Below are 15,866 nucleotides of genomic sequence, written 5' to 3'. Positions count from 1 at the left end.
ATCAGAACATTATATACAATGCTAGTATACGAGACAAAAGATTATTATTAGTGAACTTATTGTGTTGTTGATGACTCCAGCTAATGCTGTGTATATATATGAAGTGGATTTATATCAATAATCTCTAATATTCTTTTCTGAGTAAGACAATATGTGGGTAAGTGCTATTCCGCAGAAGATGAACAAGGATGGTGAAGCCTGGGCTCAATCTACGCACTCAAACTCAAATTTCAAAAATGAAGAAACAAAAAAAGAAGACAAAGGAATTTCGATATTTTGAAAGTCTGCAAATTGTCAATCCTATGAATTCAAGGTATTTTGTACCGGGTAACACCGACCCAGCAATGATGCAATGTGACGTCAAGTAGAGAGGATGAATCACTCGGACAAACACAAATACACCCCCATAAAAATACCCATCAAACAAACAAATACACTAAGAAAAATCACAAAAACAAACGCAAATACACCCCGAAAAACTCAAACACAAATACACCCAAAATATCTCACACTACAAATAAATACAATGTTAATCACAATAGAAATATTTACTGAGCTACATCACATTTGCTTGTTAACCCAAACGCCAATACTCTATATGCCTCTATACGACACCACAGAGACTCTATATGACTACACAACACCCTTTATGCCTCTATACCTGTTCTTATGCAGTGGAGGACAGAAGTTGGTTCCCTGTAGTGAAAGTGAGTCACAGGTCTCTTACCCTTTACGACTCCCGCTTCACCTCACTGTACCCTTCACATCTTACCCTTTACTACTCCCACTTCACCTCACTGTACCCTTCACATCTTACCCTTTACTACTCCCACTTCATCTCACTGTACCCTTCACATCTTACCCTTTACTACTCCCACTTCACCTCACTGTACCCTTCACATCTTACCCTTTACTACTCCCACTTCACCTCACTGTACCCTTCACATCTTACCCTTTACTACTCCCACTTCACCTCACTGTACCCTTCACATCTTACCCTTTACTACTCCCACTTCACCTCACTGTACCCTTCACATTTTACCCTTTACTACTCCCGCTTCACCTCACTGTACCCTTCACACACAAGTGGACATCAACTCGGGGCCCAAACACTTCCTCTGTCAATCATATCCTTATTTGTACACAGTTTCTTATTTCCATCTAATTAATTGTCTCTACTTCTCAGAAAATGTTATTATAAAACACAGTCCCAAACATCTGACTGGAAACATCATAACCTAACCTAACCAAACCACCGATTATCTCAAGATCAAGGTAAAGAAGAAAAAAAAAGAGAAAACAAATTATAATATAAATATTTACCTATTACGTATCAAATTATATACTACTCGAAATACATTATAGAGAAAAGAACGATAAACAGGACCAACAAGAGGGCAGGTGAACAGAGATCTGCCCTGGACACACTTCTCCCGGATTGTACCTTGGGGCAGGTTTCTATAGGGTGAGGTTAACTGCCCTGTTGACTCTGGTAAACTATCGGGGTTTTCTAATATCCCAAAACACTGTTCTTAACTGGTCTATATTTTATGTAATTCATGGGCGACTTCATGTTAACATTCGTTCTAAATCAGGTTCAAGATATATATTGTGGTTATTGAGGGAGAGTTAGGTGGAGACTTGGAAGCGATTTTCTTTTCCCATCACAAATTAATTATGAGGCAGGCGAAGCTTACACTAACAATGTACTATAATTAACTCATTACACTAAAACAAACACAAAAACCCCGTAAACGTTTTTTTTTTAATGTTTGAGGACACCTTTAACCGCTACCCCAATGTGACGTTGCCTATTTTCCACCTACAACCCTACCCATCCCTACCTCCCTCCCTGCCTACCGAGTTCTTTTCGTCCACAACTGTAAATTACTGTCCACGAGGATGAACGGTTATAACCCAAAATCACCAAAACAAAGGTGAACGTCATATCCACATCATAAATATTAAACTGTTAACACTCCTCAAGGTCTACTCAGCAGATAGTCACGACATCTTTCTCTCTTTTCCTGATGTGTATTTATAACTCTTTGAAAATACGAAGAAGAGCTCTAAAAATATACGGCAAATATCCTTAAGAAATATACGAGAGATTAACTACAAGACTTGCTCACGGTACATTACGATTAGTAATACACTTATGAATAAATTACCTCGTTGAAGTACAGTGTTGTGTCGCTAGTTCACTTTGGAACACCTGGCACAATGTAAACAGTGAAGGAGAGTCAGGAAGGTCAGGGTTAACAATAAGTGGTGTAGTCGTGTGTGAAGGTTGACAAAGTGGCCAGACCAGTGATGGTGTTGTGTAAACCAAGAAGGTGAGACTTATTCGATCCAACCGGAGGGAGAGCCTGGACTACTAGCACCGTCACTAGCACAACCAGGCAATAGACAACCTCCCTAGACCAGCATCCGCCAGTAGGGTCGGCGGAATATGAAATAAGGCCCTCAACACACCCATATATGGGACAGGGTAGGATGTTTAGTGCCTGTACCAACAGACAATAATTAACCCATGATACAACCCTAACACACTATTAGCTTAGCTAGGCGGTCAGCCCTCCAGCCCTCCCTCTCTTACCTCCTCCTAAATTTCTTCAATTTCCGAACTATAACTTCCTTCCCCCACCTCTAATCTTCTTTCACCCCTCCTTTCTACCAAAAAAGACACCGCCACTAGCGCAACCAACGGGAGGGGGAGAAAGGGGTTGAGGGCGACCGCAACTAGCACCGGTACAAGAATAAACTACAACATTTTTATTATGTATCAAATATTCATAAGATGTACGCGATGTATTATCATGGTATCATAAACTATATAATTTACTCACTGTTAAGTTGTAGTGACAATGGAAGACAAAAGTAAAATGCTTAATATTATTTTATTAGAAGACGACAAGATGGCGTTTGGCCAGTGTGGGGGCGAGGAAGTGTCCGGTACAGTTCTATTTTGGATCTAGTGTGTGTGTGTGTGTGTGTGTGGTACAAGCCTGGCCAGAGACACCAGACTGGGCCACAGTGTACATGACTCCCTCTCACCTTCCTCCTTCTTATACCAAACCAAACCTGTTTCACCCACCCGTGGCACCTTCTCTTGGCACTTAACCGTGGTGTACAGGATACTCATTCAAGACATCCATAGTGGTGGTTCTTATACTGCGTTGTCACCTACCTAGGATACCCACCTCTGATTCTCACATGATTTACACACACACACACACACACACACACACACCTAACTTACTCATACTCAATATACAAGTAACAAAACCTAGCACTTGCCTGTAAAAACAAAAAAACAAACCTGTATACTTTCCTATAAGGGCTTCTCAGCTTCAGCATCATGTCAGAACAATTCTCAAACAATATCAAACCTTCCGCCCATCAGCTTCGTCTACAACACTCACCTAAACTCAGCATTCAAGACCTAATTTCTTCTGACCAAAACGTATTTCTTTCGTTAACCAATCCCCCCCCACCACCTATATACATCTGCCTTCAGTAGAATACAAATGTTCGGGTTACATATTACAGCCACGACACCATCTCTGTTATTTCTGAGACGTGGGAGGCCACGTTTTTGTGGTAGTGCCAGGGAGTACCAGTAAAGTGCCATTAAAGCGTTTGGCACAGTGCCATGAGGGAATATCCAACAGAAGCGACCTTGCCGCTTCACAAGCGACCAGCACCCGTCACTACAGCGTCGTGTGCAGATATAACACAAGTCAACCTCCATGTTTCCTCAGCCACACCTTACAAGCTAAACTAAACAACCGAGGCTCATCTGTCCGTTTACCACCGTCTCTAACTTCCACAAGGTCGCTAAATCATAATTTCTTTATTAGGGAAATGATGACAAAAAATAATGCTGTAAATGGAAGAACGTATCAACTGACCTACAGGGTGTTCAAAGAGTCCGTACACCCGTCATAATTAACAAATGCAGTATAGTTATTTACCTTGTTCTACTGACAGTAAATGTTGGAAGTGGATGTTATTCCCAATATTTACAGTAAGTATAACAAGGTATATAACAGTGTAGGTATAACAAGGTATATAACAGTGTAGGTATAACAAGGTATATAACAGTGTAGGTATAACAAGGTATATAACAGTGTAGGTATAACAGGTGCACAGGGACTTTCCGATCAGCCTGTATGAGCACAGTTCGTATTGTTAATAAACTAAATAAATAACAAAACTCACGGGAGTGTTGACCTGTGTGTGTAACATGATCAAGAAGACATACTAACGAATATATTTCTATTACTATACAGTATGTTTGTATGTATGTATGTATATATGTATGTATATATGTATGTAAGGGGGAGAAGGTGAAGTCTTGGCGCCAGGTTGAGGGGTGTGGCTTACACAAACATCAAACTCGTCTCTGTGATCGATATCTGTACTTACGTTAGACTGAAATATTCTTTGATGACCATGTGAGCTTTAGTGATTAATCTTTACGACAACCTTAACGTTATGGACGACAGTGACTTGATATGTTAATGATGCTATATTGGTGGTACGGGCGCTAGTGGCGTCATATACCAGTATTATGTTAATGGTATAGAGATAATGACGACATATCAGTGTTATGATAACAGTATGGGGGATAATAACGTCATATGTCAGTGTTATGTTAATGATGTGGGGATAATGACGTCAGATGCTTAAATAAGTACAGTAGTATTTGTCAACTATTTTTTAACTTGAACAGATTCGTGATCTTATGAATACTGGAACGTCGGGTAGTAGGTGCGAGTTGCCACAGCTCACCAGCTTTGGGAGGTGATGAGTATGTTGGAGTCATAGGCATCAGGAGGCTGCCACAAAGTCTACTACAATTTAACGTATGCGACGTGATCTTAAAATTAACTACGTTCATGTATTCTCTGTCATAGTTGTCGTCTCTTACGGCATTTGATGAAAATTGATTCTCATAAAATTGATACCTTTTAATACAGAGATTCATATAACAAGAAAACATGTTCGAAAAGGTCCACATATTTGATCTCGAGGTGACAATAATCACACGTTTAGACGAAAACTTGATTTTAAATTGGAAAAGAAACGATGTCAGAATTCTAACTACACAGCAGAACAAATGTCGATTTTACAGTACAGTACAGTAGTCGCTCGTTGGGTGGGCGGCGCCTGAAGAGCGACCATCCCACAAACAACAGCATCATATGAGAACTCATCGCTTACTGCGGATGTTCTAAGTGTGAAAACAACCACGTGTTCCATTAATTACGAAACTCCATCTCTTCCTTTGTTCCTATCTGGTATGATATATCTGGGCGTGAGTCAAGCGTTGTTTGCTTCCATTAGCGGATACTAATATATCAGTGATTGAGGTGTGGCCCCAACGACTATTTGTGTCCACCAAGATATGGCGAGGTAGTAGCCTGGCCGGCACGGCACGAGGGCAAGTGTGACAAGCACTCTCTAAACATAGCTTGTTCTTACCCTCCCATTACTACACATTGCTGAACAACCTGCTCTCCCTCCCTTTCTTTCTTATTAATGTTTACATTTATACTATTTTACCGATCTATGCTAGTTTCACACACACACACACACACACACACACACACACACACACATAATTCGTAACCCATTCCCCAAATATGTAACTGTATATTTTCAGCCTTCTGGCTGCCAAGACCTTTCAATAAACCGTTAATTATTATTATTATTATTATTACACACACACACACTCACACAGACCAGCCCAGACCATCAGCTGTAAACTATAATAATTTGTTTGTTCAATTCATGTTCCTTCTCCTATCAGTAATGAAAACTTTTGTCTAATGTATATTTTCAGCCTTCGGGCTGCAGCACTTTTTCAATAAACCGTTAATTATTATTATTATTATTATTATTATTATTATTATTATTATTATTATTATTAGGTGTAGGGATGTAGCGACTACATATTTTACCCATCACATACAAGTACACACACTGTAGCGACAATTCACAAGAATTAAAAATAATTTAAATAATCTGGAAATAGGTTTTGGCATCGTTTTAAAGGTGTTTCACAAGTGACTTTATCAACAATAAGGATCTTGGCAAGAGGACGTCCCGGTGTTGTCCACAGCCATTCATTTGTGACATAAATACCCTAACTTGTGTCACGTCTTTTTGGGGGGAGATTTTTCTTCTTTTCACCATTGGTCTTAGACGGTTGTTGAACACACTTTAAGAGAAAATAAGAGAAATGGAAATAAATGCAGAGAGTTTTGTTCTGATTTATTATAGTGAATGCCAACGGCTGCAGAGTCTTACAGTGCCAGCATATTTGGGAGTTGGCGTTAGTAAAGAATAATATATTAAGTTCTTGTTGGATCAGATGCAAGACAGATTAGGTTATGGGACGGAAACACGAGACATTGATGACGTGTGTCGCGTAAGTATTTTGGGAAAAGGATAAGATTTGCAGATTATATGTGATATTATATTTTGCTTTATCTATGTTCCACTGTTATTTCTTTTACTTTGATCACCAATGATTGTGTTAGGTTATATTCTCGTTGTCATTATCGTCTGGTCTCGTTTGTTTTAACTTAATTCACTTGGTTTAGGAAACTTCCAAAGACATTCCCCAGACCAACACTTACGAGGTCCCGACGCCCTATATTTGTATCATACACAGTAAGTTACTTTACTTTCCTTCTGATGTTGGATACTAACCGACCTCCTCTTCCACCCGCAGTAAGCAGATGGCGATAGAGGTAGACAACCTGAATGCCCGCGTTGTAGAGGCTGAGACTCGCCTCAAGTCCGAGGTGACCAAGATCAAGAAGAAGATGCAGGTGACTATTACCGAGCTTGAGATGACCCTCGACACAGCCAACAAGTCCAACATTGACCTCCAGAAGACGGTCAAGAGGCAGGGCATCTCCCTTCAGGTAAATTTTATAAGTGAGGCGTTTAGAATAGCAAGGGCTTATATCACCTGGTTTCCCAATTTCCCTTTTTCTGTCAGTCCATAGCTTCAACATTCCTCTGTCAACTTATGATGTCAGACAACGTGGATACACCTTCAGCAAGGTGTAATTCCCATAAGAAAACATGGTTAGGTTAGGTGGATAAAGAGATGGCGACAAAAGGAGATTTTGACAATGTATGTACATATAGCAATATGAGAGAGAGGGGCGAAGAAGGAAGTAACTAACACAAGCGGTTTCTTCCCTGGCAGGAACTACAAGCCCACTACGACGAGCTGCAGCGTCAACTTCAGCAGACCCTGGACCAGTACGGTGTGGCCCAGCGTCGCCTCCAGAGCCTTACAGCAGAGTACGAGGAGGCCCGCGCCAACCTCGACGGTGTAAGTTCTTATTATCTTTAGCTTCACTAACCACACCTGTTGTTAATTACAGTATTATTTTCATCACACCTGTCGTGAATCATTGTATACTTCACCACACCTGACATTAATCACAGTACTACTTTGAATACACCTGTCATTAACCACAGTATTACTTTGACTACACCTGTCATTAACCACAGTATTACTTTGACTACACCTGTCATTAACCACAGTATTACTTTGACTACACCTGTCATTAACCACAGTATTACTTTGACTACACCTGTCATTAACCAAAGTATTACTTTAACTACACCTGTCATTAACCACAGTATTACTTTGACTACACCTGTCATTAACCACAGTATTACTTTGACTACACCTGTCATTAACCACAGTATTACTTTGACTACACCTGTCATTAACCACAGTATTACTTTGACTACACCTGTCATTAACCACAGTCATTAACCACAGTTTACTTTCACTGTCATTAACCACAGTATTACTTTGACTACATGTCATTAACCACAGTATTACTTTGACTACACCTGTCATTAACCACAGTATTACTTTACTACACCTGTCATTAACCACAGTATTACTTTGACTACACCTGTCATTAACCACAGTATTACTTTGACTACACCTGTCATTAACCACAGTATTACTTTGACTACACCTGTCATTAACCACAGTATTACTTTCAGTACACCTGTCATTAACCACAGTATTACTTTGACTACACCTGTATTACATACACCTGTCATTAACCACAGTATTACTTTGTCATTAACCACAGTATTACTTGACTACACCTGTCATTAACCACAGTATTACTTTGACTACACCTGTCATTAACCACAGAAGTGTCATCTTTACTTGTACAGGACTACACCTATGTATTACTTTAACTACACCTGTCATTAACCACAGTATTACTTTGACTACACCTGTCATTAACCACAGTATTACTTTGACTACACCTGTCATTAACCAAAGTATTACTTTAACTACACCTGTCATTAACCACAGTGTTACTTTCACTACACCTGTCATTAACCACAGTATTACTTTCACTACACCTGTCATTAACCACAGTATTACTTTGACTACACCTGTCATTAACCACAGTATTACTTTGACTACACCTGTCATAAACCACAGTATTACTTTCAGTACACCTGTCATTAACCACAGTATTACTTTGACTACACCTGTCATTAACCACAGTATTACTTTCATCACACCTGTCGTCATAAATGAAGTGATCTTTATTGTACAGGTTATGCAAACATTACTCTCAATCTATATATAATATAGAAGCAGGAATACATAACTTAGTGCATCATAAACGCTCTTTGCACTCACCACACCAATTTAGTGAGTTCCAACAAGCGACACATGTACTCACACCGCTCGTCGGGACCATTTCAGTTTTTAGGCCGAGTACTATTTTCATAGCTTTTGAAATGACACTTTCTATGTTTACTGTAAGGCAGTCATCATAACTAGTTTCTATTAAGCTTTTTGTGATGTAGTGGCATCTCTTGACAATAATAGCAAAGGTTTGACTCATTACACAAATGATGCATCAGTCAATTTCTTCTTAATGATGCTAGTTCATAGAGCGGCAACACCCTGCAGGTCTCTGTTGTGTAGTTCACTGTAATGTTACTTCCTGCAGGCTATCCGAGGTCGCCGCTCTGTAGAGATGCAATACGAGGAAGCGTCCGCACGCCTCAAGGACTTGACCACCATCAACGTGAACATCAGCAACGCCAAGGCTAAGCTCGAGCAGGAACTGTGTGTCATCGCTGGGGACTACGATGAAGTCAGCAAGGAATTTAGGGTGAGTATAAACTGACTTAGTTTCATTATATATAATGTATATAACAAATAAATAGCATTGTTATGTTGCCAGAAACCTTAGAGTATGTTGGTTTATATTTGGTTGTGTCAGCAACTGTCTAAACGTGTGGTTGTGTCCACAGCTGAGCGAAGAGAGGCTGAGCAAGACCACCATTGAGCTGAAGCGAACCATCGAACTACTGCACGAGGAGTCTGAGCGTTACGTCAAGATCGAGTCCATCAAGAAGTCTCTCGAGGTCGAGGTCAAGAATCTCACCATCCGCATTGAGAACGTCGAGGCCAACTCCCTCGCCAGCACCAAGAGGATGGTGTCCAAGCTGGAGGGCAGGGTATGTTGTGCAGCCTTGAGGTCAGGGTATGTTGTGCAGCCTTGAGGTCAGGGTATGCTGTGTAGCCTTGACGAGATCAGGGTATGTTGTGCAGCCTTGAGGTCAGGGTATGTTGTGCAGCCTTGACGAGGTCAGGGTATGCTGTGTAGCCTTGACGAGATCAGGGTATGTTGTGTAGCCTTGACGCAGAGTATGTTATGTAGCGCTGACGCAGACAGAGTATGTTGTTTAGCGTTAACGCGGTCAGAGTATGTTGCGTAGCGTTGGCGCAGAGTATCTAGTGTAGCGTTGACGCAGTGTATGTTGTGTAGCGTTGATGCAGTCATTGTATGTTGTGTAGCGTTGATGCAGTCAGTGTATGTTATGTAGCGTTGACGCGGTCTGAGTATGTTATGTAGCGTTGATGCAGTCAGAGTATGTTGTGTAGCATTGACGCAGAGTATGTTGTGTAGCGTTGATGCAGTCATTGTATGTTGTGTAGCGTTGATGCAGTCAAAGTATGTTGCATAGCGTTGATGCAGTCAGAGTATGTTATGTAGCGTTGATGCATTCAAAGTATGTTGCATAGCGTTGATGCAGTCAGAGTATGTTGTGTAGCGTTGACGCAGTGTATGTGTTGTAGCGTTGACACAGTCAGAGTATGATGTGTAGCGTTGACGCAGAGTATGTTATGTAGCACACAGAGTATGTTATGTAGCGTTGAGAGAGTATGATGCGTTGACGCAGAGTATGTTATGTAGCGTTGACAGTCAGAGTATGTTGTGTAGCGTTGACGCAGAGTATGTTATGTAGCGTTGACACAGTCAGAGTATGTTGTGTAGCATTGACGCAGAGTATGTTATGTAGCGTTGACACAGTCAGAGTATGATGCGTTGACGCAGAGTATTTTATGTAGCGTTGAAACAGTCAGAGTATGTTGTGTAGCGTTGACGCAGTGTATGTTATGTAGCGTTGACACAGTCAGAGTATGCTGTATAGCGTTGACGCAGTGTATGTTGTGTAGTGCTGTTAGCACAAAACTCCCAGATAGTACTTGACTCACAGAAGCCCTCATATGACACTCTCCAACATACGACCTAAGCTGTTGCGTCGCCAGGGATGTAAGTACCATAATCAATTTCAGGGAAACTCTCACACGAAGTTATCATTCAGGGAAGCACACACAATCTCTGGTAACTCGCTCCAAAAAGTATCTTTACGATTTTGTGTGAGACAATGTGACAACGGAAGGAAGGATTCTGACAACCCTACAGAAATTCATCGACCACCCCAGTAAAGACAGAGTTTTTGAGCGACTCTACATTAACATAATCAATCAACACTAAATCATATCTTTGATCAGGTTCACGACTTGGAGCTGGCCCTGGATGAGGAGCAGCGCCGCCACGTGGAGACCATCAAGTGCCTGAGGAAGAAGGAGCGTAATGTGAAGGAGCTGGTTCTGCAGTGCGAAGAGGACCACAAGAACATTCAGATACTGCAGGAGACACTCGACAAGACTTACGAGAAGATCAATGTTTACAAGCGCCAGCTCAATGAACAGGTTTGTATCACAGTTTGGAAAAATAATACTGTTTACCTTTATTTAAAACTTTAACTTGTTAGCACACACTAAACATTCTCCTGAACGTCTGTACTGGACAATTCCCTCAAACATCCTTAATCGGAAGACCAACCCAACCCAATCAATACAGAACGCGTCTTTTTGGATTGGCTGTAACGTAACCTTCAAAACATGCTATTGCTGCATGTGTATTACAGCCTCTGAAATATCCTAATGCTGCAACTCTGTATCACAGTCTCTAAAACATCTTTCTCCAAGTGTCTATCAACCACAGACACAACTCCTTGTAGAGCTGTAGCACAACTACATACGCAACTCCTTGTAGAACTGTAACACAACCACAGACACAACTCCTTGTTGAGCTGTAACACAACCACAGACACAACTCCTTGTAGAGCTGTAACACAACCACAGACACAACTCCTTGTAGAGCTGTAACACAACCACAGACACAACTCCTTGTAGAGCTGTAACACAACCACAGACACAACTCCTTGTAGAACTGTAACACAACCACAGACACAACTCCTTGTAGAGCTGTAACACAACCACAGACACAACTCCTTGTAGAACTGTAACACAACCACAGACACAACTCCTTGTAGAGCTGTAACACAACCACAGACACAACTCCTTGTAGAGCTGTAGCACAACTACAGACGCAACTCCTTGTAGAGCTGTAGCACAACCACAGACACAACTCCTTGTAGAGCTGTAACACAACCACAGACACAACTCCTTGTAGAGCTGTAACACAACTACAGACACAACTCCTTGTGGAGCTGTAACACAACTACAGACACAACTCCTTGTAGAGCTGTAGCACAACCACAGACACAACTCCTTGTAGAGCTGTAACACAACCACAGACACAACTCCTTGTAGAGCTGTAGCACAACTACAGACGCAACTCCTTGTAGAGCTGTAGCACAACTACAGACACAACTCCTTGTAGAGCTGTAGCACAACTACAGACGCAACTCCTTGTAGAGCTGTAGCACAACCACAGACACAACTCCTTGTAGAGCTGTAGCACAACTACAGACACAACTCCTTGTAGAGCTGTAGCACAACCACAGACACAACTCCTTGTAGAGCTGTAGCACAACCACAGACGCAACTCCTTGTAGAGCACAACTACAGTCCTTGTAGAGCTGTACACACCACAGACACAACTCCTTGTAGAGCTGTAGCACAACTACAGACGCAACTCCTTGTAGAGCTGTAGCACACACCACAGACACAACTCCTTGTAGAGCTGTAGCACAACTACAGACACAACTCCTTGTAGAGCTGTAGCACAACCACAGACAGACACTCCTGTAGAGCTGTAGCTGTACACAACCACAGACGCAACTCCTTGTAGAGCTGTAGCACAACTACAGACGCAACTCCTTGTAGAGCTGTAGCACAACTACAGACACAACTCCTTGTAGAGCACAACCAACAGAGCAGCACAACAGACACAACTCCTTGTAGAGCTGTAACACAACCACAGACACAACTCCTTGTAGAGCTGTAACACAACCACAGACACAACTCCTTGTAGAGCTGTAGCACAACCACAGACACAACTCCTTGTAGAGCTGTAGCACAACCACAGACACAACTCCTTGTAGAGCTGTAACACAACCACAGACACAACCCCTTGTAGAGCTGTAGCACAACTCCTTGTAGAGCTGTAGCACAACTACAGACGCAACTCCTTGTAGAGCTGTAGCACAACTCCTTGTAGAGCTGTAGCACAACCACAGACACAACTCCTTGTAGAGCTGTAGCACAACCACAGACGCAACTCCTTGTAGAGCTGTAGCACAAACAAACACAATTCTCTATACAGGGATGTTTACATCTGCCGTTATAGGATGTTTACCTGTATTGTATTATCGCCGTTTTTCAGGAGTCCGTGTCATCGACCAACCTGACCCGCGTGCGCAGGTTCCAGCGAGAGTTGGAGGCTGCTGAGGAGCGCGCAGAGACAGCTGAGAGCAGCCTGAGCATGATCCGCGCTAAGCACCGCACCTTCGTCACCTGCCAAACCACGCAGTTGCCCAGTGGCGAGACCGTCATTGTCAAGGAGACTGTCTCCCAGCAGTAGAGGCCCCTTCCCCCCGCCTCACTCAGTCACCCGAAACACCCACTTCAATAATAACATATTATCTTGTCTATTTTCTTAAACGTGATAGACATATTCAATCTCTCTATTCATAGAGATTGTTATTCTAAGAATCTATATATGTTAAAATTAATACTAACTCGTAACAAATGTAAGACGAATCATTTTTAGAACATCCGCCCAATTATATTGTAACAGAAAAATGTTTGTAATTCTTCCTACTATCACAATGTGCTGATTAGATTGTAAAAAAAATGGACACAATAAACGATTTGTCATACGCCAGAGAGTGTGAGTACTATTGCTTAGGAAGCCTGTCCACTGCAGTAGGTCGGGTGCAGCGAAGGTGTGTCCTGCCTGACCACATGTTGTGTTTAGGGCGTTTATTCTGACTTATGATAGATCTCCTATATGACTTGGGCGTCTCGTCGGGGAGGTTCACGCCCATACTGACTGTTATATACCATGAAATTCTACATGGGAATCATTTAAAACAGTTGAGATTTTTATATGGTATGCAGAATTACTTGCTACATTAGAGTCAGGATAATAACAAATCGGTAGTTAAGGGAAAGGAACAAACGACAAACAACCACATAAAGTATTGTGTATCTTACCTTGCAAGTGAGACACTGCGAGGAGAACATTACTCTGGATCTAGTGTAGCAAACGGCAGGGATGCCTCGGACACTGAACTATGACCAAGGTCACACTCCCGCCTCTGGCCCACTGTCAGGAGGTTGGAGTGACTCACCCCCTAGTTTAACATGTGTGTAAAATGTAATTAGTTGTGAATATAAACAAGTTGATCTATATTCCATACTAAGAATTTCAAGAATTACTGGTGTTAGGTTTCGGGGTTAAGTTTATCAGTGTCGGATGAGTAGTGTGGCTGGGATATACACTGTCTTGCCCACAGTCCCTAACCACAACACCCGGCGGTATACCACAAGTTCAGACACTCCCTCGCTCACTCTCTACTGAATCTTACTGTCAGCTTACTGTGCAGTCAACTTCTAAAGTTCGATCGCCTCTCCTTCTGAACCACGAAACCCGAGATTCAGACTCATGAATCCGAAGCATTTATGGTCAAAATAATGTATCAGTATACTACTTCGGGATCCCGAACCTGAATCTCGGGTTGCGTGGTTCAGGAAGAGAGGTGAACGAACTTTAGTAGTTGACTATACAATAAAACGTGGTATCTTAGCCTACAGGAGAACGGACTAATATTGGGTACAGTGTATCGATGTGTTGTTAAAAGATTCAACTTGACGAGTAATGAAGTGAGGCTTTGGGCAGCTTGAACACACACACACACATTGTAAGGGTGACTGCTTCAACTTCTCATGCTCCTACTAACACCACTCGTGAGATAATTATTAACATACTTCAGTTATAGAACAAACAATATGTTTTCCTTTGTGTACGACTCTGCTGCACTATACTGCATTAGAGAGTCCAAGTTCTCACATGATAAAGCTAGCTAAACTTCTCTTATATCTCTTGTTTGGATTTAAAGGATTCTCACGCTATTTATGAGCGTTTGGTCCGAGACTCTGTGATGTGGAAAAAATATTCGTGTGTTATCGATGTATTACTCTTAAGTTGAATTCAAACATTGCCTGAAGATTCGTGCTCAGAATTTATAAATGAAATCAGATTATAAATTTCACCCTTCATACCTTTCTCTTCCTATGTTCTGACTGACGTCTCATCTTACCCTGTTTACATTGTTCACCCTCCGCTAGTCGATCTTTCAGCTGTAGGCCTACAGTACAACGCTAACAGTCACTAATATATCATGTATAAAGATGACATCGTGATACTTAAATATAAAATAATGGGAGGGTGACTTGCAATTTTAATATTTTTTATTCCTAAAAATCCCATATCTGGAAGACTACTATAAACTGTAGGTACCACTGTGTAGCTTGTAGTAGACGGAGATAACGTGTTTCAACGTGTCTGTATTCCCGACAGCTCTTAAGACTTTCTCTTGTAATGAACGTAACACTCTTCCTGGGGTACACAGAACATAAGTTGTGCATGTGGTGGTTCGTGGTATTGTTGTGTATTGTAACGCTATTGTTGATCCTGCGGGATCAACGCCATTATTAGAAAGTCAATAAAAGAGCTTGGTCTTCCTAATAGTTTTATTGCTCCATTAACATCAAAATGAAATCCCTACGTAATCCAGAACTGATCCGTAAGAGAATGTAACAATGTAATTTTTTCAGATACTCATAAAACCTAAAGCTTTGCAAAAGTTTGACTAAGAAAAACAATATAAAATCACATCACTGGAAATATCACTTTATTAAATGTAATTTAAAAACGTAAGAACAAAAATTGATAGTTTATGTACGTGCTCTTTAGAGGCAGACAGTTGGGCGTTAAATATATTAATGGTCTATTAAGTCTTTAGATAAATATTTTATTTTCTGTGGTAAGTTTTTGTTAGGAATTAGGAATCTTTGCTAGCAGTAACTTCTCCCAATGTTGGGTTAATATGATAAAAAGTAATTCAACGTTTTGTGTTTATGTCTACACGACTTATAATGCCTCCTGTTTGCTATTAAGGGTGACCTCAGTAAATCTTCGGGCAGGCGAGACAGAGGGGTGATGGGCAGCCAGGACAGC

The 15,866-nt window shown here is 41.3% G+C and overlaps 1 protein-coding gene across 2 annotated transcripts in view; it reads left to right on the top strand.

The window, feature by feature from the left end:
* LOC121875526 (paramyosin, long form-like) overlaps positions 1-15,369 on the top strand; it is an 86,221-nt gene extending 70,852 nt beyond the window's left edge. For both annotated transcript variants that reach the window (XM_042380095.1, XM_042380094.1), the window contains exons 12-17: positions 6,746-6,941; positions 7,232-7,360; positions 9,030-9,194; positions 9,337-9,543; positions 10,886-11,086; positions 13,008-15,369. In XM_042380095.1, the coding sequence (XP_042236029.1) occupies positions 6,746-6,941; positions 7,232-7,360; positions 9,030-9,194; positions 9,337-9,543; positions 10,886-11,086; positions 13,008-13,205 (1,096 nt within the window). In that variant the 3' untranslated portion in view covers positions 13,206-15,369. The remainder of the gene's footprint in view (positions 1-6,745; positions 6,942-7,231; positions 7,361-9,029; positions 9,195-9,336; positions 9,544-10,885; positions 11,087-13,007) is intronic.
* The last annotated feature ends 497 nt before the right edge of the window (positions 15,370-15,866 follow it).

The sequence above is a fragment of the Homarus americanus genome, unplaced genomic scaffold (assembly GCF_018991925.1).
Source record: "Homarus americanus isolate GMGI-L3 unplaced genomic scaffold, GMGI_Hamer_2.0 scaffold44579, whole genome shotgun sequence".
Lineage (NCBI taxonomy): Eukaryota > Metazoa > Arthropoda > Malacostraca > Decapoda > Nephropidae > Homarus > Homarus americanus.
The sequence above is the reverse complement of the archived record's forward strand: the minus strand, read 5'-3'. Positions and strand labels throughout refer to the sequence as shown.